This window comes from Mizuhopecten yessoensis, unplaced genomic scaffold, assembly GCF_002113885.1.
Source record: "Mizuhopecten yessoensis strain PY_sf001 unplaced genomic scaffold, ASM211388v2 scaffold8123, whole genome shotgun sequence".
In the NCBI taxonomy this organism is placed as follows: Eukaryota; Metazoa; Mollusca; class Bivalvia; order Pectinida; family Pectinidae; genus Mizuhopecten; species Mizuhopecten yessoensis.
Window position 1 is genome coordinate 2,185,370 of NW_018407390.1, and position 27,440 is coordinate 2,212,809.

Below are 27,440 nucleotides of genomic sequence, written 5' to 3' on the forward strand. Positions count from 1 at the left end.
GTATGTTTTCATTCCGACCCTTTAAAAAGGAGTTATGGCCCTTTCTTGTAATTGTCTGCCTCATTAACGTCTTGGCCAATTTCAAGAATGTTTCCATATATGGTTATTACCCTCTGATGTCGTACATCAGGGTAGTGTTTTTTCATTTCGACCCTTTTTAAGGAGTTATGGCCCTTTGTTAAAAAATATTTTTCTTTATAACTCTTCCTTCACCCTAGAACGATTTCAGCAAAGGTGGGTCGTCTATGCTAACAAGATGTGGTATGAAAGTACATTTTGGCATGGGGAGGGAGTACAAGAAGTATATCAGTGACATATATATATACATACATGTAATTACTGGTGGAAACTATGGAATAATTTGCAATGGTTTGCCTTAGTTACCTTTAGGTTACAATTCTGGTTTATATAGGAGCGGGGTATTAGTAGACTTTGGTTTACAGTTCTAGTTATTTTTTTTGTTGCCTTTTGACCATTCATTAAACACAATATGAAGGGATATTACACTATTTTATATCGTTAACTCTAAACAAATAAAGCATGGAAAGATAGCATTGTCTGACTCCCCATACACATTTTTTATTCCGGCAAATTTGGTTTTTGTGACCTTGAACAAAGGTCAAGGTCATCAACAAAACAACATTTAAACTCATTTACATGAACAACCTACTTGCCAAATATCAACACCCAAGGACCTTTAGTCATGACGAAACACAAGTTAAAGGAAATTTGGAAAGAAAGCTATGTTTTTCTTTTTTTGAACCAAAAGTTGTTTATGATAAATTTACCTGTTTCAATTTTTTTAGAAATTCCTGATGTTGAAAGATATTATTGGTAGCCAACTTTTGAACAAGTAAGAAAAATAGACCTGTTTTAGAACTAAATAAATTCACGTGTAAAAAATGGAAAATTTCTCGTTAAAAATGAAATTTCACACTCTTTTCTGCTTAAATCTTAAATAAAAAGATTAATTCTTTATTGAAATAGTTTAATATTCCGTATCAAAATAACAGTTGAAATACGTTGCGCACGATGATGATATAATTTTATAATAATTGTGCCATTTAAATGCTCTAGGAGGAATTGTATTACTGTACCTTGGTGGTTGTTTTTCATTACTGTCTCCTTTCATAAATTCAGTCATGCCATGTTCTGATTTTAATTAAAGTGTTGGTTTAGGGAATCATTCTTTCTCCACAAGGAAGGCTATAGGATATTTTTCATGTTTCATTTAAAAGTGTCCGTATTCTTACTACACATAAAGTAAACATGCTCTTCTGTGATTTACTCCGACTTCAGCCAGTACATCGCCAAAACATTTATCTAGGTTCAAAGTTCAACCTTTATTGCTTGCCACACTATATGCACAAGGTATTGCGATATCAGATATAAAGGAGAAACTTCAGCCATCATTGGGCCTTAACATTGACCTACGTGTATGGACAACCATCAGTTTAATCGATGAGATAAAGTAAAATGAAATGGCTTGTAGCTTCCTAGGATGGCGCCTGAAAAGGTTTTCAAATAAAAATAACCTGGATCTACAGTAAATGTCACTGGGGTCAAATGTGTCAAACACTTTAAACAACTTCCTCTGAAGAACTGAAAGTAATAAAATCTTAATATTTGTCTGAAAGCTTCTTGGGTGAATCCCGACAAGTTAAAGAACGAAAATGGTCTTGACCTTCTTTCAAAGTCACGGGAGTCACAGAGGTCAAATTTGTAAAACACTTCAAACAACTTTTTCTGAAAAATGAAAAGTTAAGAATCTTAATATTTGGCTGACATCTTCATGGGATTTAGCCTGACAAAGTTTGAGAATGAAAATAACCTGCATCTTCTTTCAAGGTCACAGGGTTCAAATATGTCAAACGCTTTAAATGACTTCTTCTGAAGAACTTAATGGTACAAATTTTTCATATTTGGCTGGTAGCTTCTTTGGATGAAGCCTGACAAAGCTTTGACCTACTTTGAAGGTCACTGGGGTCAAATGTGTCAAATACTTCTTACAACTTCTTCTGAATAATCTTACACAATAGAATTATAATTGTTGGCTGGTAACTTCCTAGGATGGCGCCTGACAAAGTTTGCAAAGGAAAATAACTTACACAGGGGTCAAATATGTCAAACACTTTAAACAACTTCTTCTTAAGAATTGAAAGTTATACAATCTTCATATTTGGCTGAAAACATCTTCGGGTTGAGCTCGACAAGTTTGTGAACGAAAATGGTCTTGACCTTCTTCCAAGTTGACAGGGGTCAAATGTGTCAAACAATTCACACAAGTTTTCCGAAAAACTACAAAGCGTCTTCCTGGGATAAAGCCTGACAAAGTTTGAGAATGTAAATAACCTGAATCTATTTTCAAGGCCACAGGGGTCAAATATGTTAAACACTTTAAACGATTTCTTCCGAAGAAATGAAAGGTATAGAATCCTAATATTTGGCTGGTAACTTCTTTGGATCGAGCTCATGAAAGATTGCGAATTTATTTAATCTATGACTACTTTAAAGCTCACAGGGGTCAAATATGTCAAAAACATCAAACGACTTCTTCTGAAAAATCGAAAGGCATAGAAATATAATATTTGGCTAGTGGCTTTTTGGGATAGAGTTCACCAAAGTTTGCAAATGAAAATTACCTAAACCTATCTTAAAAGTCACAGAGGTCGACAACATTTCAAATGACTTGTTCTGAAGAACCAAAATCACGGATTCATAAGATTTGGCTTGTAGCTTCTTGAGATAAAGCTAACATAGTTTGAGAAGGATAATGACCTTGACCTAATTACCAGATCACAGGGACAAATCTGTCAGACTCTTCAAACAACTTCTGAAGAAGAACCAAAAAGCATAGAAGTATATAATAATAATTGGCTAGTAGCTTCAACGGATGGAGCCGACAAAGATTGCGAATGAAATATTTGTAATACAGTTTGATATATAATGAGAATATAATATTTTGCTTTGACTGCTTCAATATTCAGGTGTGCGATACAGGCCCCCTGGGCCTCTTGTTCAAGACAGAAACACAAGCAATTACATTAAACAAAGAGATTAAAAGTCACTTTGAAATCTGAAATTATACTACGACGCGAAATACATAACAGAAAATAAGTAATCACCTATGTAATATGCTAATATTAACGCATGTCCTTTTGGCTGACTTGGCAAACCGTATTTGAGAGAGAGACCGTAGGTGCAAACACCTACGCAAGTGCTACAGAACTGCTACAAAAGTGCTACAACATTGCTTTATGCATGCTATGCTTCGGTTACCTCCAAGCTGAAGGACAATCAATACGACATGTTTGGAACTTTTAGTTTGATTATCTCATTCCTACAGTAATTTACAACCGTTCTAGCATTATTACTCTGTATCATTTGATATAGTACCATATTCAAGAAAAATAAGCAACTCTGAAGCAGTTGACAACACCAGGATGTCAACTTCATACAATCAACATAATATAAGGATATTACAGGAATGATTTATCAGGCGCAATAGACTGGTCCTTTGTGAAGTGACATACATGTAGGTGTCTGCACGTGTGCATGCCTGAATGGGTATTTGACACCTATTGGTGTTATTTTTTGCTATCAGCTCCAGTTTCCAAAGACAGATTTTGTTCCTAGAATCAAGAAAGAAGAGCATCCGACCCATTTGATACTTAATTGGGATATTGTTCTGTGGACAGGAGAAAATATGCTTTTTCTCTCAAATGCAATCGAAAATTTTACCCCGATCGTCTGTGTGTTAACCATTAAGTCCTAATTGCCTATCATTACCTTGAGTATGACACCAGACACTATGAGCATTTTAGGATAGAATAAATATTACCATAAATATCGGAAGTCAACAACCAGAACCAAAGTGTATGGGCCTCTACACATTATCATTTAAATAACTATAGCCAGCAATGTGTAAAATGATAGGATTGGACGTCGCTTACTGGGAGTTTAGACATCTTACAAAGTCTATTGACAATGTGGAACAGTGTCAGTCAAATCCTGCTTGAATCAGAGGTATCATATGTCTACACACCGAACAAATAACAATTGGCTACATTTTGCATAGGTTATCGATAGAAAATCTACCACATAACACATGTTGGATGGCCTTGATCTATAAACTCATGAAATAACTTGTTTACTCATACAGTGTTGCCTTGTTTGCGAGATAATTTCGAAGAGATTTACAGATAGTGATTGTCCTCGCGTGTATAATGTGTCTCGTAAAAACATACACTGAACCCCCTAAACTTCAAAAGATCAAACGATTTTCGGTGTTTTAAATTGAAATGTCACAAATACACCAATCTTCACATTCAGCAATGTATGCAAAATATGAAGTTCTTGCTGAAGTAATGTTTACTTACTGATGAATGTCTTACTGCCAATAATGACCAATTAAAGTCAGTCACAAATGATCATAAACAGCTATCAAATGTCAGTATCAGCTTAAATGAAAACCAAGAACATGTTTAGATAATAGGCAACTAAATTATTACAACTAAAATTTCGAGTGAGGTGATTGTTGGATAACAACTACGTGAAAAAACTCAATCAATTATTTTGTTTTAGCAGAACATTCCTTTGTTAGCTGCTTTTCGAAACATTACAACTGTATTGATAGTAGTTCATTAATGTTTTAAAATGTTGTAAATCCACACTGCCAAAATCTGTATCAATATGTGTTGTATCAATTAATTGACTTTCATTTTAATGTCTGCATGAAATAACGTCACTAGTGTTTATCCAGTGTATGTAAAAAGCGAGTTCACAGAATTAATATCGCATGAAAGAACCTCAGGCGTTGACCAAAGTCGTCGTCGAATGAAAGCGATAAGTCAGTTAATAGACCTCATCGGGAGCCACTGCCACTCTCCCTGGAAGGCTTTTCTCAACTGGTCAAACGTTTGAGGCTGCTGACGTAAGTTTCTCACTCTTCTATCCAACTGATCACAGAAGTGCTCAATGGGATTAACATCTGTGTAAAGTGAAGTGTATTTAAACACATTGATACTCTGTTTACGAAGAAAGTTCATGTTGACCCTCGCGACATGGGCACGTGCGTTATCTAGCTGAAATGTGTCGCCTAACCAAGCTACCGTCGACGATCACAAAGATCTGTGCGCCCATTGTCCGAGTGCTTTTGCAACTTAAGAATCTGAGATTCCCCTATCTTACCTACATGGGGGTGAATGATTATTTTTCTCTTACCCTGTTCTCCCAATGTGTATCATATACACAATGTATAATAACGTTACATGCTAAATTCAGGGTTGACGGACGATGATGGATTGTTGACGTGACGTCATTGTATTGTTGAAGTGGCGTCATACCATTGTTATGAATAGCGGAAACCTCCGTCCCTGGGGTGTTTCTCTTACCCTGGATAGATTTATCCTTACTTTAACTGGTGTGAGATTTTCTTGTATCACCCTAGGGTTGAGACAAGCTACACGTGCTCTTTGCACGTTCTCTCCAATAAACATGACGTCACTGATGCGACCCGGAAGAGGAAATACTTTTATGAGGTCACACACATACACAAGTTCGTCTGCTATTCTTGTCGTGTTTACAATTGACATCGAAGAAGACGGGGTTGATTTCAAAATGTTTAAAATCGGTGATCTTGTAAATGTTTGATCATATGATGCGCGAAGCGTCTGACGCATACATATAATATTAATACGCTATCCATGTGTTCCTGTTTACAAATAATATGGTTCGTCTTACACTTGGACAGGAACAACAGGGTAAGAGTTGTTCACACCCTCGGCAAAGCCTCGTGTTTGGCAATTTAAGAATCTTTCCCCTCGGGTTGAGATCCCCCTTTCTCACGCCCAAGGGGGTGAAAGATTTTATTAAGCTGAACTCAACCGTTAAAGTGATGAAGGGACGTTACTGTGCGTGTGTGTGGGAGGGGGGGGGGTTGCTAAGGACGTCCTTTCATCATGTGTGTTTTGATTGTGATGTCATCGATTTTGAGTTACTCAGCGGATTATTGCCCCTGTTTTTGTACTCTACTCTTGTGATTTTTAGGTGTCACTCCCAGACGACCCGGACTTGTTACGAGAGGAAAAAAGAACAGAAAAAAAGAGAGAAAATATTGCATTTCAGTGTACACTTCCTCAATATAAATTAAAGTAGACGCACTCTCGGTTCTTCTGGTTGTTCTTTTCTTCTGGGTGCTAGTTTGCAAACATGTCGACGTGAAAATGGGGGGCTCTGTTCTCGACAATACGAAACCCCTTCAAATGCACGCCGATATGGTGTTTTTTTTACAATATAATTATTTATTTACAATATAATATAATTCTTTATTTACAAGTTGTTGCTTAAATAAGCTAGCGTATTAAAAAATATAAATGCCTTTTCTCAAATAAAAAATAATGTTGATCTTCCTCGCTCATCAATCCTAACAGGTAATGCTGTTGCATGGTTTGAACTGAAAGAAATAGGAAGGACTGATATATGGACATATATGGAGGGACTGACATGGACATAGATGGAAGGACTGACATGAACATAGATGGAGAGACTGACATATTGACATGGATGGAAGGACTGACATATGGACATAGATGGAAGGACTGACATATGGACATGGATGGAAGGACTGACATATGGACATAGATGGAAGGACTGACATGAACATGGATGGAAGGACTGACATCGACATAGATGGAAGGACTGACATATGGACATAGATGGAGAGACTGACATATGGACATAGATGAAATACAAACGAATACTGAATACTGGTCGCTTACACGTCGTTGTCTATGCATTCTTTGGCGATATTGTTTCCTAATGCGCTCCTTGTCTTTTCATATGTTTTGTCTTTCCTTCCTGTACATGTCTGCTTGCCGAGTCCGGGTCGTCTGGGAGTGACACCTAAAACCCACAAGAGTAGAGTACGAAAACAGGGGCAATAACCGCTGAGTAACTCAAAATTGATGACATCGTAATCAAAACACACATGATGAAAGGACGTTACTGTGGGGCCGTAGGTTCAGGGCGTTGCTAAGGACGGCCACCATCTTGGATCCGCCATCTTGTTTGCCTTAGCAACAAACAAGATGGCGGATCCAAGATGGCGGCCGTCCGTAGCAACCAGAAACTATCGTAATTGGCAACTCTGTGCGACTTTGGATATGAAGTCGTGTCAATCGAGATACCCGATACGGTCGTCGAGAGCATAGCCCTATACCGGCCAACCGCCGGATTACAATTTGAGGGCTAATGCGACGGTTATTTGGGATGTTAGAAGCGTTACTTCCCGCTGTTACTGTACAATTACAATTGTACGTAGTTGACATAAGCAGAAATACTTGTCCCGTCTACGTGACGTAATGCATGGCCTCCCCTACCTTAGACGAACAGTTCTCGAATTCGTGGCTGTAAACACTGCTCCAAAGCCTGGATATGGTAATTCCGGCCACAGTAAACCACCGGACGACCTCAGCGTACCTAATTCTACCCAGTAGCATGCCAATGGCGTTTTCACATCCATCATCATCAAGTCGTCGCATGACTGATTTGACTTGGACGCCAAAACAGCAATGTTTCCTTGTATTGACTGATACGGAGACCAGGCAGAAAGACTAACGAATCCGTACACTCTGTATACATAGTGCACGTGCAAAACAGTATGCGCGTAAATCGAGCGCACAATGCTACGCTTCACTGAATTTTGTCGACGTTTACATGACTATAACTTCAAGCCAATACGCGGAGACAATATATCAACACAATAACGTCTGGGTTTTTTTACACTCTTAAGATTAATTTATTCATTTCTTTTCCTTTCGTTTTACTCTTCTACTGTTCTTAATGACAACGAGTTGACCTTGTTCTTTGTTTTCAATGGTAACGTCTATGATAAAAACATTCCTTATTTCTTCTTTGTTTTTTATCTGAATGCTGCTAATTCTGCGAGCGTGTTAATGAACAAACAAAACTGCCTAATGTATGTCTGAAAATCAAAAGAAAACGTGTCTAATAACTGTTCGTTTTATTCACCTGAAAACATTACCTGAAACTGTCTATAACAGAGAAGCAATCTAATAATGTCTAGTCTTTCTAACAAATGTGTGCACGGACACTCAGAAGAACTATAATTCCTAATTCCATGTCAGACAAAAGCTTGAAAATAAGCGGTCACATAAAAAAATCAGACGTAAGTAATTTGAAGGGAGTGGTGTTGTAAGTTGGCTTTAATTTTGAATTAAAATGGTTAACTACTTTAAATTACCTTTTTGGCCATTAATGATTGATAACTAACCAAATGTTTCATGTCAATATCAATAACAAAATTGAGTTTTATCAATTCTAAAACCGGACCCGTTCCCTCGAAGATTGGAACAAAGGCAGTTTCGTCATTAAAGCAACTTAAAACGTGTACCAAACAACAGTTTTTGCACAAAAGCTGGCTTGACAAGTTATTCTTCACGCATGACGAGTTAATTTCTGTTGTTGCAAGTTTTACAATAGTATCGCTGCCGTAACTAATCGCATTGCTACTGGTCATATGGAATAGACTGTACATTTGATAATAATACCTACACCGATTATTGCGTGATAGTCTCACAATTTTCAATAACGGCCCGGGTCCTTATCGCAATAAGGTATGTTAACAATGTGTACATTAAAATTGCAATCAATACCAAAAGTGCATTTTGTCAGGTAGTATGTACTAAAGAAAACACAACATTGCGTATCCTGAATAACACCACGTTCATAAGATGCCCCCGCTACAATGACGTATACTAGGTATAACAAATAAACAGGTTTTATTGCCGAACACATTGTCAAAAAAGTAATTGTGTGAAATTTCTGTAAAGACTGTGTAGTGTTTTACCAATGAATGTTAGAAAACAATTTGTTTTTATTACATTTTTATTACTGTTGTTCAACATGGTAAAGTGGTGTGAGCTAGACAAGAAAGAAAAAAATCTAACTGGCCAAATTGTTTCATTGGCGCAACACCCACCGTTTGAGTGTATGGGCCAATTAACGCGGTTGTTACAGTGATATAGTGTCAAGATGGGCATTTCGTAAGGGAACCGTGGTTTCAGCAGGTTATTTTCTAGCAGTTTCAAATATTATTGGTTTATACTAAACGACCAATCACTATCTCACTCGCAGGAACATGCACCAGCCGTATCCGGCAGTCTTCCCGAGCGGTCGCTACACGGGGCCTGACGCTTAGTTGAAAGTAACGTTTACGCTTTTGACCAGTCACTGGTGTATGTCATCACTTGATAGGTATTCTACACTCAAATTTTGATATTAAAACAAAATCATTATTCTATTTTCACCGATATAAAAGTCCGCAGAGGGAGGATACACCTTTTTGTTAGATAAGTCCTTGATGTTGTAGCGAGGATTATCATAAGCAGTTGGAGCAATAAACAAATCTGAACAAGCAGCTTTGTTAGTTTGAGAGTCCGGTTAGAGTGTGAAGGCTCTTTGTTCGAATCAAAATCAGGCCGGTGCAACTTCTCATTTTTCTTATATATAACACCACACTTACATGTACCAACAGAAGATAGAACAGAGTTTCATTTAGTTTTTAGTCCCAAGGCTTTGTTCAAAAAAGTAGCGCGGGTGTTCTGAGCATTCGTTTAAAGTATGGAGCTCCTGGTTCCGTATCTTACGTTTTCACACTTAGTACTTTCGGGAAAATATACATAGTATCGTGTCTATATCCGGATTTGATTAAAGGAAAGAGATATGTACCGACTCAAACACGTATTCTCTGCGCATCTACTTTTGACACAAATGCTATGTAACTGCAATAAAAATGCGACGCAAGCACTATGAAGATTCGTTTTTTTATTACCAAAAGCGGAATGGATGTCTAATCTTAAATAAGCACTTAAAGCCAAACTATACTGGAGAAACATGTTTGAATTTCTGTTAAAGAAACGATTATCATATGAATATGTACATTGTAACAATATTTAATGATAACATCAAAAGTCAAAACAGAGAAAAACAGGACAACAGAAGCCATTCTTGGGTTCCTTCACATACATTACTATAACCAGCGATGTGTTCAATGATAAGATTCAATGTCATTTACTGGAAATTTAGAAATCTTACATAATCTACGGACAAGGTGGAATCAGTGCCAGTCAGGTGATACACCTAAATAAGGCATCATACGTTTATAATGAATGACTAGCTACTAAGTATGACAAGTTCTATTCTGTCTTAACTGAGCATAATCCGATTCCAAACGTCTTAATGGGTTAAATGTAAATCAACCACTTGTGGGTAATTATTCGTCGAAATAATTAAGATTTTGTCACATACTAAAATTCGTGTGATGTCTGTTGATTTGTGCAAAATGACTCTTGTGTTTAGCTGTCGTAACAACGTGTACTTGTTACAGAGTACCAATCACAGGATTAGTATATATATGTAGTGGAATTGGCGGGGGTTTTGTCCTTCCGTCGGCTGAAAGATTGTTTTCGTAAATGCATTTATTAAATACAATCATGATTTAGCGAAAATAATTGAAACGTTAATTAAGCCTTATTTGGACATCTCATATATATTTATAATTCTTTTTTAATCTTATACATTTCAACGAATTGGCCATGTTTTCTGTTTCCCATGGTAACGACCAGGAAAAAAAAAAAAAAAAAAAAAAACATTCCTAATTTCTTCTCACACAATATTCTTTCTCGGCCAAGTTTTCTTTCAATCTGACTCGGCAACGTAAAAACCATTGACCATAAAGATTTCGGACATGAGCTACTGAGGAGGAGTTATGTTTTAAGTTATAAGCATTGAAGTCGGAGTTATGTTGAAAGTAATTAGTAATATGATTGGGGTTAGTCATAAGTGATATTGAGAAAGTTATATGTAATAGAACATGAAAATTGCAATTATGCTTCCAGTTATAAGTATATGATGTAGATTATAAGGAAGGAATAATGATTCAAGCTAAAAGTAACGAAGGGGGAGATAAGTTGTAAGTGATATGGAAGGAATATTTTTAGCCCAAGATATTATATATGGCAAGCCAACTTAACATTTATTCAAGGAGCAATGTCGATCCTGTATTTCATCGATTGATATAAGATATCTTATATAGTATATAAGATATCTCATATGCTATATAAGATATCTTATATACTATATGGGAGATCTTATATACGATATAAGATATCTTATATAGCATATGAGATACCTTATATACTATATAAGAATATCTTATATCGTATATAAGATCTCCCATATAGTATATGAGATGTCTTATATAGAAATTAAATGAGATGCTATATAAGATATCTTATATGATATATAAGATATCTTATATCGTATATAAGATATCTCATTTAATTTTCTATATAAGATATTTTATATAATATATAAGATATCTCATATAGCTATATAAGATATCTTATATAATTAAAGTCTCGTTACTAAATAAGTTTCTTATAAAGGAACGAGATTTTAACAAAATGTCGAAAATGAAGTCTCCCCGTCCGGAATATCTCGAGGATCTACGTAGGGACAGTAGGCTTGTTGTAACAACACGTGTTCCTGTCGCCGCCATTATGTCTGAGCCCACTTCAAGAGTGCGGGAAATGGCAGCCTCTGCTTTGGCCGCTATAAGAGAGACAAGGCGAGCTAGGCCTATGGATGGAAAATACAGCATCCGTACCATCCCTCTCCGCCATTGCGCCCAATGCAATCCTGAATGTGCTCCGAATGATTCTCGAGGGAGAAATTAGTTTCTGTTTTTTTATGCCACGAAATCTCATTCTATATCAGATATCTTATATAGCAACGAGATTTCAATTATATAAGATATCTTATATAGCTATATGAGATATCTTATATATTATATGAGATATCGTATATAAGAAATTAAATGAGATATCTTATATGCGATATAAGATATCTTATATAGTATATATGATATCTTATATAGCATCTCATTTAATTTCTATATAAGATATCTCATATAGTATATAAGATATCTCATATGCTAAATAAGATATCTTATAATTTTTTTTGAAATACAGGATCGACATTGCTCCTTGAATAAATGTTAAGTTGGCTTGCCATAATTATATGCAGTATGCCAAAATTGAACAATATTTCATCATACATAGTTTTGTGATTTGAAATTATTTCTTGGTTCGTTCTTGTGATTAACGTTGTAAGAAAATAAAGGAAGTTTTGTTGTAAATAATAAGTAAAGAAGAGAGAAAAAGTGTATTGAGTTTTATTTATATCGTAAGTTATAAGAGGAGTTACGATGTCAGTTAAAATGAATAAGGACGGAGAAATGGTGTCAGCTATTAGTTACTAGGACGGAGAAATAGTGTCAGCTATTAGTTATTAGGACGAGCTATTAGTTATTAGGACGGAGAAATGGTGTCAGCTATTAGTTATTAGGACGGAGAAATGGTGTCAGCTATTAGCTATTAGGACGGAGAAATGATGCCAGCTATTAGTTATTAGGACGGAGAAATGGTTCATCTATTAGTTATTAGGACGGAGAAATGGTGTCAGCTATTAGTTATTAAGATGAAGAAATGTTGTTAGCTGGAAGTAATTAGGATGGAGAAATGTTGTCAGCTGTAAGTTATTAGGATGGAGAAATGTTCTTAGCTATAAGTAATTAGGACGGAGAAATGTTGTCAGCTGTAAGTTATTAGGGTGGAGAAAAGTTGTAAGATATAAGTAATTAAGACCTAGAAACGTTGTCAGCTATAGGTAATTAGGACGGTGAAATGTTGTAAGCAATAAATAATTAGGACAGAGAGATGTTGTTATTGATGTTATAAATACATATATAGGACGGAGAAATTTTGTAAGCAAAAAGAAATAAGGACTGAGAAATGATTTTAGCTATAAGTTATAAGGAAGGAGAAAAGTTGTAAGCTATAAATAATTAGAGCTCAGACATGTTGTCAGTTGTAAGTAATTGGGACGCAGACATGTTGTTAGTTATAAGTAATTAGGATGGAGAAATGTTGTTAGCTATAAGTAATTAGGACGATGAACGGTTGTCAGTTGTAAGTTATTAGGACGGAGAAATGTTGTTAGGTATAAGTTATTAGAACGGAGAAATGCTGTTATTTTTATGTTACGAAGAGAGAGTTAATATTTTGTTAGTTATACGTAATTAGGTGGGGTTGTGGTGTAAGGTTTAAGTAAGAAAGAGGGGGTTATATTGTAAGTTGTAAGTTATTTGGAGGGTATGATAAATAATTAAGAAGGAGAAATGTTGTAAGCTTAAAGTAATGATAAGGGAAATATGTTGCAAAGTTATAAGTAATTAGAAGGGAATGATGCTGCAAATGGTAATGAATCAGGGGGTTTTACGTCATAACTTATAAGGAAGGTATAAGTAATTATAAAGCAGTATGCACGGTCATGCAATGACAAGAAGGTAAATATATTCCTGTACTAAATAGGGCCATTTCACCTATTTAGTACTCAACAATATCGAATGAATGAAAATCATGTATAAATGCATTCCGTGAATTGTAAAAAAAGGTGTTCAATTTTAGAAACGGACTTTCAAATGAAGCGTCAAAGTTTGCTGTTGAACCTTTTGCGCAAACGCAACGCTAGTGCTGCTATACAAACTTTATAGTGTTACAAAAATACTACAAATGAAGCCTGGTTCGTTTTCAAAAAAAATGTATTCCACTTTTTATATAAAGCGGAATGCATTTCTATTCTTAAACGAATGAGTAAGGTCATTCTGTAAAACATGGTTAAATCGACCTACACTTTACGAGAAGGTATTATACAGAGATAATAAGGGTGTTGTTTTAACTTTCCGTTTAAGAACAAATAATTATGTGAGTGCTAAACTAACTGAAAAGTCTTGTAAAATATGAGGATCCTTATCAAGCTTTGAAGGTGAGTAAGATCAGTGACATGTCTTGCTTGACTTTCAGGTATCATATTTTATAAACACACTGACCAAAAACCTAAGCTTTACTTTTTAATAGACACTTGTTAGTTAATCCAACATGTAACAAATGATATGTGGCCTTGTATAACAGTATACAACGATACCTTGTTGACCCACACTGGCTTTAATTGAGCTATCTCACGTAGGCTAATATTCCTAATGATACAAACTAGGGTGACAAATTGACGACAGCTTGTGTGGTGGGAAGAGGAGGTTAACAGAACGCTCGGTGAATGTCCTTGCATTTGCAACGTGAACAGGTAGTTATCTCTCAGGTTTACACTGATATTCCAGGTGTTTCAAACTATCAAAGGAATCTTGTTTTTAATCTTTGTTTAAATTAATCAGACAAACATATGTTTATCTTATAATCAGCAAAGTATGTACATTCATAATATGTGGTCGAAGGTCTTGTTAAAGTAATGTTTACTTAATATGCTTATTATGAATGCCTACTCATTAATTATGACCAATTACATTCGACAACACGTGAAGAAAATTAGTTTTCGAAGGTCTTTGTCGACAAAGATAAAACCAACACCTTACTGAGATTATAAGTACCTATTCGATGCCATATCTACGTGTATTATCACATCTCAATATTTGTGTGAAAATATCAAAATTAAACATTTTGCTTATATCATAAAATCTCATGTTTAGCTGAATTTCTAAATAAATACCGACAAGAAAAAGCGACAAATGAAAGTGGTAATTTCATGACATTCATAACTTTGATACAGCATAAATATCAGTATAGTCTATATGAGATTAATGGGATCTAATTGGTTACGTCAAATTTTCTGGATTCTACTGGGACAGCCACATTAGTATGGAGTCCCTTAACAATATCCGAACAGCCGAATACAGTGTATTTACGGGTGATACGTGAAGTGTCGACCATTCATAAGTGTGTAAGTGTGCAAACTATGACTGGAGTACGGTTCGCTCTACCACAACAAATACCATTTATGTGCTAACCCTGAATTATCGTGGTGAATCTGTTTTAAAAATAAAAATATAAGGCAGATCCAATGTGTTGCTTAATTTGCTCTCGACGAAGCATTTTCGCCTTCAAAAGATAGGTATAAATTAGTTTGTTTTTCGTATAAATTGACAGTACATATTGACTGCTTGAATGGCAATAAACATTACGCAATATTAATTGCAAAACGAGAAAATGCTGAAGTGGATTTATTTTCCGGGCTGTTTAAATATATAAGATTCCCCAATCAAAAATAAAGGATCTGATTTAAATCCAAAATGGAAAACGCATTTTCCAAACCACGCAAACGCTGAATGAACAATCCATGTTAAATGCTTGCAGTTTAACTTCATCAGACTATGCCAAATAATAATATTAAATTAAGAAAACATTGATATTTGAGAAGACTCATAGAGCTTTATCTGACATTATACATGCCCTTTTAATACTTCTGAGGCTACTCCTGTTTTCCATTTGACTCAATATGCTATTTAATCGCATGTCGTATAACTTTAGTTCCAAACTTCATTTCAAGCAATATTACACATAAAACATTGTTTGATTTATAACCAAATATTCCAGTAATAACATAATATAATGATACAGAAATAATGAGCATCTTAAAGGTTTTGTCAATTTCAGTACCTGTATTATTCCGAGTCTGTCAGTGTAGTACAAGTGTAAGTGATTTAACGAAAACAATATATATACTCGGCAAAATTTTTAACTGGGAAAACAACAAAGTCAGTACTCATGGTGTCACATTGACATTCCTATAAACTTATATTAGCTTCCGATGATATAGATTTAATTTGTGTGAGCTATTGGTTTTACACATTCCCCCATCAAATAACGTATTTTCAAGTCAGTTTTAATCGGGAATATGATGCTTTTTAAATCATTCATATTCTTTTAAAATACCATTGGCTGTTTTTAAATAAAATGAATAAAATAGGGGGTTTTTTTGTAAAGAGAAACAATTAAAACAATATAACACTTTATTGTATGTTGACTATTCTAATATAACCAAAACAAATATTCACGAACAATTCACGTGTGTCTGTCTTTCAAAATGTTTTATGTTATCATCCATATGATCAAAGGCTTTAAAATAATGAAATTAAATATTAATCTTTTCATTAATTTAGAAAAAGTGAGGAAAATCCACTCCATATCAAATCAGTGAATCGTATCGAAACAGAACTGCGAGATAAATTGGGTTGATAGAACAATACTTTAAATACAATTATTCACAAGGCCAATTTAAAGCTGACAATGCTAGTAAAAAAAAGTAGAAAAAGAAAAGATCAAGAAGATAACTTGGTCACGACGAATTTGAAACGATGGTAAGAGGTGGTGATATATGGTAATATGTCATTTTCTGTTTACCAAATGAGATTAAAATAATGTGCTGGCAGAGGTCTGACTTTGGTTCTAATTCTAATTAAGTTCATGCGTTTACTTCTAAGGTCTGCAATTTACCTGACTCAAAGCCCGTTATATTTAATGTAAACATTAATTTTCTCACAGTGTGATTAACAAGAATATTATCAAATATTCGTTTCGCAGAGAAGTGGCGTTCCGTAAAATGTATGACCGAACGTTTGACAAATGCTAGCAAGTATCAGATAATTGTTATGGAAGTGCTTTGAAAATGCAACGAACGTGTTTGTTAACACTATTCAAGTACTGTGCAAATGATACGCTCAAAAAGGTATAATTTTGGTGTACGGTCTTCGTTCACGTTTTTATCTGTTTCTCTAAGGACTATCATTTAACTTTCGTATCAAAAAGTTATTTGATAATACATTCATACCGGTTTAAATTATCCCAAACCCACGGGCCAAAGATGTTAAATTTGGGGAACTTTTTATTATATTCATTTAGTTTCCTTTCCTTACCATTTAACGATAATTATATCATAATTAGTATATATCCTCTAATTTAACACCAAATATAAAAAGAGTATGCAACTCTCTATGAAGCACTTGACAAACCAAAGATAACTCATACATTGAATACAATATTAGAATTGAGTTGCTTATTGGAGATTAAGAAATATGGGGCAGTGTATTGACAAAGTGGAATTGCTTTCAGTGTCATGTCTTGCTCGACTTGCAGGTATCATTTTTTTTATACAAAAACGATAAATCACTGACCAAAATCCTAAGCTTTACGTTTTAATAAATACGTATTAGTTAATCTTACATCTAACGTACGGTATGTGGCCTTGTATAATAGGATACAACGATACCTTGTTTACCCACACAGGGTTGTGCTATTCATGGGACTTAATTGAACTATCTCACACAGACTAATGTTCCTAATCATTCAAATTAACTTGAGAATTTGCCGACAGCTTCTAAAGAAGAGGTTAACAAAGTTCGGAGCATGGCATTGCATTTATAACGTGAATAGGTGGTTATCTCTTAGGTATACACTGATACTCCAAGTATTTCAAACTATCAAAGGTATCGTTTTTTGTTATTTGTTTAAATTAATAAGACAACCATATGTTTATCTTATAATTCAGCAAAGTATGTAGATGCATACTATGTGGTCGAAGGTCTTGTTAAAGTAATGTTTACTTAGGATGATTATAATAAATGCCTACTCACTAATTATGAACAATTACATTCGGCAACACGTGAAGAAAATTGGTTATCGAAGTTCTGTATCGGCATAGATAAATCCCACACCTTGTTTAGATTATAAGTAATTGTTCGTCGCCATATCTATGTGCATGGTCACATCTAAATGTGTGTGCGATGTCTGGTTTGATTATAACTTAGTAAATATAAAGATCAAACATTTTGCTTATAACATAAAATCTCATTTCAGCTACATTTCTAAAACATTACCTACCAGAAAAAGCGACAAATGGAAGTGGTACGGCGTGACATTCACAACTTTGCTACAACATAAATATCAGTATAGCCTATATGAGAACTATATGATCTAATTGGTGAGACCAAACTTTCTGGTTTTACTGGGACAGTCACATAAATATTGAGTCCCTTAACAATATTCGAACAGCCAAATACAGAGTCTTTACGAGTGATACGCAAAATGTCGACCATTCATAAGTGTGAAAGTGTGCAAACTATTACTTAAGTACGGTCCGTTCTATTCACAATAGATATCATTTAAGTACTAACTATTTCAATTCCTACTCAAGTTGGACTCAATGCAACTAACAAGTGTAGCCTGTTTCATTTGCCGATTAATTTGATCAGATTAACATTGTCTGTGCGTATGATTTTGCGAAGGGATATAACTATTGACATGTTTAAACAAAGACACCACTTGATGAGATTATACATTTGTATTGAAGCTATACAAGAAATTGTTCAAACAACCAAAAACGAACAATAAGCAAAATATTATCAGCTCACTGTTGCTAGTGGTAGTGACAAGTCTTGTACTAGCCTAGAAATTATCCCTCCAGCTACCAATTCTAACTCTTGTGTCAGTATCAGTATCAATCCCGGTACAAATCGAACACAACGTAGATCAACAGGTGTTCGTTACAAATGTCTGAAATACACATATGCTTTACTGATATGGGTCCCTGCACACATATACTATTTATTTGTGCTGTGACCCATATCAGTATATCATATGTGTATTTCAGACATTTGTAACGAACCCCTGTGGTAGATTAATATGGTCCCGCCTTATATAAAATGCAGTCGAACAGCCAACTGCCATATCAAATTATTTCGTCCTTTCAAGCCACGTCTGGTGTCCTGTCAAATTCGACATTCAATAACTGCAGCTTCACATTACAGAAGACGTAGAACCTTGTTTAGCCGCTCTCTACTTCGAGATAGTAAAACGATGGCTGCCATAGACTCGAAGGTGAGCCTGCGCACCGCTTCTCGACAATCGGAATGAAACACTATCACATATGCAATTTGGTCGATATTTCAAGTAAGTATATGATAAAACAACATAATACTTTACCGTCTGTGGACTTTTCTAATATAAGCTGAACATAAATTCACGTCTGTCTGTCTTTCAAAATGTTTTATCTTATCAACCATAGGATCAACGGCTTTAAAATATAAATCTTTTTATTATTTTCGGAATTGGGAGGCAAACACCGTCCCTATCAAATCAGTTACTCGTATCGAAACAGAAATGTGAGATAAAATGGGTTGACAGAACAATACTTGAAATAGAAATAATACACAAAGCCATTTTATAGCTGATAGTGCAAGTAAAAAACATTCAATTGAGATTTAAAAACAAAGATCGAGTTGAAATGTTCAGAATGCTGGTTTTCAGCTCCGGTCGTAATATCTAGGGAAGCGCCGACGTTTAAGTTTGTATTTGGTTGGTAAGTAGACAGAACCTAACAGGGTCTAAAAATAGCGCATTACCTGTAAAACCAGTGAGCATTTGTTCAACAAATGCACAAGGTGATACATCTACCCAGAATAGTACTTTCTGTCGATTAAATCATTTCAATAAGATCAGTTGAAGAATATCAAATATGGAAAAAATGTTATTACAAATAATTTAAATCTATAAGCAATATTAATCAGATGAAAAAAAATCACAAGCGACAAGAAAAAGGAAATAAGCATACGACAAACTTTTAAGCCTGCCTTGGATATCGCATGAGTGTTATTTACCCGTATCTTTCCAACAGTACAGTTCACTTATGAAACACTGATGACGATACATCTGGGACTGTGGCATTTGCATGTGTTTTGCTATGTGAAGTAAGGCATCTGCATAAATATGATTAAGACAACATAAGAATACTCATGTTTGGTGGCGATGTTATACACGTGAAATCGACAAATTAATTACATGGGATTTATTGGCTGCGATATATATGTGTGATACACGACTTTAACGCCATTGGAGAAGAAAGAACCAACTCTGCGGCGTTTCCACGTTTCAGGTAAGTGTGTTAGATTTTTTTCATATTGGTTGCCGATCGGATCACGCAGTGTATATAATTGCGGGACCATCATGCGGTAGAAGGATAATCGGTTTGACTGCTAAACGAGATTCATACGCGTTAATCAAGCGAATCATTAACTAAAATGTCAGCGCTTCCATAGATTAAATAGCTGGAAGAGATGATCACCGGGGGAAATCATACAAGAAGTTATAGAATATCGATTTTCTAATTAAGACTTTTATCCGTGAAAATGTTGCTTATCACAAAAAGACATTGATTATAATAATACAGATATATTTGTAATAGTAAATATAAATATGTTAGTCATTTCTACATTGTATTGTGTTTAAATTACAGTATGATATCATTAATAATCGAGTAATGGGTAATATTATAAATATAGAAATTTACATAACTAAATTATGATATGAATGAAACATATTACTTACGTCTCAAACAACTGTTATATTCGTCTCCCCCAAAATCTCAGACTTAGACGGGTAGATATAATGGTGATCCATGTGTAAGTTGGAATTACAATCCAAAACACTTCGTAAGTAGCGCCAGGTCATAAACACTATTAAAATCAATCTTTCTTCCTAACCTTTAAATTCCACTCGATACTTTGTAGTATTTACGTACAAAATATCACAAGAAATACACGTTCGATAGATTTATATATATATATATATCATTGTACAGTCCTCAACCGGATTGCATGCCCTGACTGAATTTAACTTGTTCTATTAAACACTTCAGTTACACCAGGAAGTAAAACAATATGTGTTCGGTATAAATAAGTGTCTATTCCTCGACCTGACCCAAGTCGACTCATACAAACCATGTGTTATAAATAAAGGAATACTTATCTCAAGTGATATTCTTTAATGATTTCTCAAGCTGTATGGCGCGGTCGTGATGTTATTGAGGAAAGTTTAAACTACATTATGTTAAATAAATTCTTGAGGAAAACATTTTAAAAATGATCTAATCCAATTGTATCTTCCATCTCTTTTGATGTCACATTCATTCAGCGGGTGAATTTAACATTTAATTCATTTTTTCCATCCCTATGCAAGCATTCATAGAGGTGTTAGGGTCTTTATTTCCATATCATTAGAAGATCCCAATATTTCTAACTAAGATTTAATTATTTCACAATGAAAATACGCATGCAGTGTGTATACGCTTTCTATCGATAGCCGAAATGTAACGGGTCGAATTACATAAAAACATACAATTTTTTCACGTCGTTGTACATGTAAAAATACAAACTGCTCACTCAGTCATAGCTTGACAAAGGAACCAGTCGGTCTTGAAACGTTGTGACATGTTTAATACGAACATTGTTTGTGTAAAGTCATAGCCTAACAAAGGGACCAGTAGGTCTTGAAACGTTGCGACACGTTCAATGCATACATTGTCTGTGTATTAAGTAAACATTCGATATTCCCTATCATTATTATCACATACGCATATGTAGGGTTATCAGTATGATTTATGTTCATTAAACAAACTTAGTTTTGACATAAAATGTTCGATTATGTTAGGCGTCAATGAATTATCACAATAATATATTCTTGAGTCTTTATTCCTAATATAAAAACAACTAAAGTATTTCTACAAAAAGGTATGCATTAGTACTTTCGAATTACAGTTATTACTCATTCATGTGTATGTAAACCACACGTTAGGCCAAATTTAGATGTAGTCATGGAGCAATAAAAGACTATATAAAATATATGTTTTTATTCCTTTCTGTAAATTGATTTTGTTGGTCACAAGCATGATATCAAACGCTAAAACATTCCAAATTAACAAAATTTACTACCACTAAAAAATTGTTTTCAGCTGTCTGACCTTTTGTGCAAGGTAACGAAATGTTTAAAGGGCCCACTGTGTTGTATCTAAGACCTTCATTTCTCGGGTATTTTTTCTGTGATGTAGCCTGGGCATGTTTCGTGAAATAATTTAAACATATGATTTAATGCTAACTGTTTCGTCCGATTTCGAATATTTGAAAACAATTCCATCAATTCTTGTCCGTGGTCATTAATCACACATAAAACGTATGCATATGTCCTGTGCTACTTGCTGCTGACTTTTAATCTCTGGCGTAAACCATGAAACTGGGTCCAACAGCAGTAATCCATATTACATAAACATATCCAAAAGAAGAGCTTTACATAGGCTGTATAAAAAAATTAGAGAATTGATATTCTAAGTCATGTTTTCTGCAATGACGTATCCAGGTAAAAACTGATCAATATCAACGCCAAGATAGCCTACAGGATCTGACGTCTTAATTGTTCTACATATCTTGTTTTCAACTTTCTTTACATTTTGTCTGTTACAAACAGTACGCATTCTGTTTTTACCAGGTATAAAGATCATTTATAATTAACAAGCCAAACATTACAGTTGGTTAATTCTCGTGAAAGTTTGATTATAATTTCGTCTTTTTTTAATTTGCCGTTTTAGTGCTACAATACATCATAATTACATGTATAATGAAATTAAAAAAAATAACAATAGGTTGTCAAAAAGAGGCCACTGGTGATTTTGGTCCCCCACATTACCCCTTCCTATCTCGGAAAGATCTCCAAGCTGACCTTAATTTCATATCATAATTATCATGATGACATAACCCCAAGATATATTCATGCAAAAACTACTTATCGGTGATAGCCACCAGAAGGCCATTTGGCGACACCTCCTTTATCGAAAGTCTAATCAGATTAAAAAAAAATCTGGCAGATTCCTAATAAAATGGCTTTAAAATCTATCGATATACAAATATCACTTACTCAACACTATCTGTAGTCGATGACCCGTGCAAGAACTTATTATTGCTCTTCACCAGACTTATTGTTTGATTCCATGGTAGTCTTTCATTTCCTGTTAACCATGTCGCAATTTCAGTGCAAAAATTGAAAAGTAGCCAGTGGTTTTTCCATGCCCGTCTAGTCTATTTATTAATGTGTACGTGTTTGGTGGGCAGTTCCATATTCTGGCCACTTTTAAAGAGAAAATGTGGTATCTCTTGCCCGATTTGACCTTCTGTGGACACGTTATTTTGGGAATTCCGTCTACTACTATTCTTTGCGGTGACACCTTCCAAGATTTGAGAATGTTGGTTTGTATATAGTTGTATATAGTCAGGTGTGTCATTCATTGTTCCATAAGTTTTTATCCTGTCTCCTACAATACAACGGTATATTAGCGTAAGCTACTTTAGTCTGTTTACATAGGGAGGAAGATATTTCAATGCTGTTGTGCATAGCAGCAGGATTGTTTTTTATCCTTATTATTGAACGCCCTTATAAGCATCGCATGCTAATGTTCACTTTCTCACTGAAATTGCCCTAAAAGGTGTAGTTTGTGTCGACCATTATTCCGATATCCTTCTCGATTTCCGTATAGGTTAGCACTACGTTATATAGTAAGCTGTTATCCCGTGTGCTGGATTTTCCATGTTACATATTTTAATATTTTTTGTAGGTGTACCTATAGGAGCCACTTTTTGCTCCATTCCTCCATACTTTTCAGGTTATTGGTAGGGAAGCCTTGTCTTCTTTCTTCTGTATCGTTAACCAATAGGATCATAAATGATTTGACGAGTTCAGGTAGATCATAGGACGTTAGCATAATTCAGTAAGCAGATATACCCCTGATCCGTTCCAATGTCACTAATGTGATGTGTCGTATAGTTTTTCTTAAGACATTCAGGGGAAAATAAAGGTCAGCAAAGTGTTTTCCTCTATATCATTAAAGACACATGCATAATAAAGCAATACTATATAAACATGTTTTGGTACTCACAACGTTCAAACTTTAATATTATCTTTGCATTCTATGTATCAGGGTGAGCAATGAGGCATAAAACAATGGAGGCTGCATCTGTTGCTATTACGGTGGCCATTCTATGTATTGTACAACCTGTATCCGGTGAGTAATATTTAACCAAATATAATTGTTTTATTTGTTTGTTACATGCAATTTCATTGGATGATATTTAAAATCTAAGCTGCATGGATTAAAAACAAACGTATTTCTGTGTGGAAATGTCTAATAGACAGGTAACCAGAATAGCACTAGTTTTTTTTCAATGATTTGAGTAAAAATAAAAGGCATTTGAGATTGACTCGCATGATAATACATATTGTTTAATTGGGAGATTTAAAAAAAAATCAGGATTAAATCATTAGCTATAAAATAATCAAAACGATAGTCATATATGAGCAAAATGGTTAGTATTTTGGCGCATATAAGAGGCAAATCAACTTCTAAAAGACATGTTTTAATTTAGCGAAACGAATAATCAAGAAGGCTCTGTAATTTTCTAGATCAAAAAAAGGATTTAACACATTTGACTTCTGTGACCTTGAAAAGGGATATAATAATTCGTTTAAGAATGTACTCTTCTGATGTTTCAATGACGTTGAAGTCTCGTTTTGATCTGATCTCATGTAACGAGTTTTTGTATTATTGAACAAATTATGATCAATTTTCAACACAAAAACGCGTCTGAAAAATGTGTCAATAAACTAGATGTCTGTTGTTTGTAGAACTTATTTTACAAGATTTTTTTTTAAAATGACCAATCTATAATTGAAGGGAAAATACTAATTTGATCAATGGTACATATCGTATACTAGATTTGAAAGATATTGTATGAATTTGTTCTGCAAATGGTCAAAACCAAACATTTCACTTAAAATGACAGATTATGTTAAATTTGATAAAACCTTTCATCTTTACAGCCGTGAAGATGTACAAAATGTTTTTTCCTCACATATAAAGATAAAACTTATAGTATATGAAGATTATAAAGATTTCAGTATGGGTTTTTCTATTCACTGTATATAAAGTAAAATGAAGAAACGGAAGAACAAGTGGTACGCCTTTGCTACATACACTAAGATATTTACGTCACATCATATTTGATATAATATAATTACTGACATCTTGCCAGCTAATAGCAGCAATCAGTAGAACTGCGATGAGTTAACGTTCAAAACCGTGACGTCATTAGTATGTGGCGTCAAATGTCAGCAATTTTTTTATCGTTTTCCTTTAAATATATATCTATTTAACAAATGAAAAACAAATAAATGTTTTCTTGTTGAATGCTATATATATTCCAAGAGAACAACAGAATTTACCGATATTTCCTTTCGTGCTTCTGCCACGTTTGGTGAAACATACATTTTTGAACGGGAGAGACAAGGATGTTATTGATTGGGGTTATGTGTAACTGTGTCATGACGATGATGATGATAAATATGATGAAATGTGAATATATTTATTTCGTTTCAAAATTAGTTTATTATTGCAATTATCAATAGGATTGGGCACAGGCATTGCCTATAAAAGCCCTTTCCATAAGGAAGGATATACATTTTAAACATATACTGCATGTAAACTGAAGATGTAATATATTCAGTGAGGTAGACACAATGCAGGGTAGACCGAACCATTGGAATATCAGAGATTTTAACAGGGTAGGTATAGTGTTTGGTTAGGGCACTTCTAAATCATATTAACCAGTTACACTAGAATTGCAGGAAATTAATGATACATAATACAATATGTGGTACAATGATAATTAATGAAATAAATTTTGCCTTTCATTTGCATATCTGCGGCAAGTAAGGAAGACCTATACCTTCTAACCAATTATTACAAGCACAATTTGGGTTATCAGTTAGATGATCTTTTAACAAATCTGAGTTAAGTTGACTGACATTATTCCGCAGTTGACATCATATTATATTAAATTTCTTAGCTCCACCATATTCAAAAATGTCAGTACAGTTTGATGGTTGTACGTTTTGTGTGCTTTGCTTAATTAATTCCTGTTTTAATTGCCCTAATGAAGTGAGTTGTCGGAAGGTACAGTCTGGCTTGTTCAATAAAGAGATCATGCTAGAGACTAGTTCTGGAGAAAGGAGATACAAACATTAGTTGGTGTCTAAGGCAAGGATTGGTATCAGTATTCAAATATGGTACAATGCATTAATATAGATGATTAGGACAGTCATGCTACAGTATCTTAAAAAAATAGACTTCACTGATGATTGGTACGCCTTCTTTTTAATGTTTCTAAATCAAATTTCTTATGAATTAAATTATGACTGGTTCCTCTTCTCAAACCTGTTATTATCCTAAGACAATATCATTGAACTGATTCAAGTAGATCACTTTCACTCTGTGTACAATTATTCCAGACAGCACTAGCTTATTCTAGTGTTGGTCTTATAAAGACTTATAAATGATCTAAAGAGACTTTCTGTCAAGTTTGTGGTTAGGCATTCGCATTATCTGAAGTTTTGTACAACTTTTTTCGTACATGAAATAAACCTGATCTGACCATGAGCCATGGCTGTTCAAAAACGATCCAAGATGTTTATGAGTTTTAACATTAATGACATCACTTTTAGAGAGTCTTAAGTCTGAGTGAGCTGCATCAGGGTTATTTTTAATGGATATTAAAAATGATTTTGTCCTGTTTGGGTTAAAACTTATAACTTGTTTATCTGCCCAAAGAGTCATTTTCCTAAGATCTTCCTTAATAATATCTGCAGCATGCCTACCATCATTATCTATTAAAACATAAAGGGGTTGTCATCAAGAAAAAAATATGTCATTGTATAAATGACATTAAGTGACAAAGATCATATGTGGAGATGGTATAATGATGATGAGGATGAGGATGACGCGGGTAATGGTACCGAGAGGGAAGGGTAGGGACACATTGGAAAATAACCTCATACCGTTGCGAAAATGGATTATAGGCCAATTAAATAGACTAACAAATCTAAGCAAGTGGTTCAAATACAATCAAGTATCTCATAACCTGGAACAATACATATGTAGATTTTTTTAAAGACTTATTATTTTAATAGAACAGATCAGGTATGTTAAATATGTGAAAATGTGAAAATATCGTAATTTTGTTCCAGGTGCATCAAATTTTAAGCTTGAAATATAAATACTTATTTGTTAATCTATAAAATAAATTAAAAAATAATAAATTTTTGTTATTTACTTTTGTATTACCCAGGTACAGATGTTTTAATTTGTGAGAATGAATCTGCCACTCTGTCATGCTCCTTGATGGAGGTTGTTGTTATCCAGAGCGCTTTTTACGGTCGAAAAAACCAACAAACATGTGTTCGAGACGGCCAATCCATGAAGGACACAGCTTGCTCCTCATCGGTAGCCTTCGCCAGATACAAAGCACTCTGTGCTGAAAAACAAACCTGTACTGTGACCGCTAGTAATTCTGTGACGGGAGATCCATGTCGAGGCACATACAAATATGCACGAATCTCATACACCTGTGTGTCTAGTGAGTAGCAATATTTCATATCGTACACCGGGAAATGTTCCGTATTGTTTAGTTCCTTACTGGTCAAGGTACACAAATGTGTCACATATATATGTTCAAAGTTTCATGTAATAGGAAATCTCCAATGTTACATGCAGAAAAAAGACAGGTTTTACCCAAGTTCCTTTTGGTTGTCTTTTCATTGTTATTTTAATGACATTCTTAATACAACCTTTTCATAGGA

The 27,440-nt window shown here is 34.5% G+C and overlaps 1 protein-coding gene across 2 annotated transcripts in view; it reads left to right on the forward strand.

Moving 5' to 3' along the window:
* Positions 1-14,165: 14,165 nt before the first annotated feature.
* The window catches only part of LOC110455039, a 32,025-nt gene continuing 18,750 nt past the window's right edge, over positions 14,166-27,440 (forward strand). Inside the window, exons 1-4 of one of the 2 annotated variants that reach the window (XM_021504930.1) lie at positions 14,166-14,223; positions 18,737-18,878; positions 23,728-23,811; positions 26,930-27,217. In XM_021504930.1, coding sequence (XP_021360605.1) covers positions 23,736-23,811; positions 26,930-27,217 — 364 coding nt within the window. In that variant the 5' untranslated portion in view covers positions 14,166-14,223; positions 18,737-18,878; positions 23,728-23,735. Of the gene's footprint in view, positions 14,224-18,736; positions 18,879-19,600; positions 19,861-23,727; positions 23,812-26,929; positions 27,218-27,440 lie in introns of those variants that run through there. The other variant, XM_021504929.1, reaches the window with a different exon arrangement.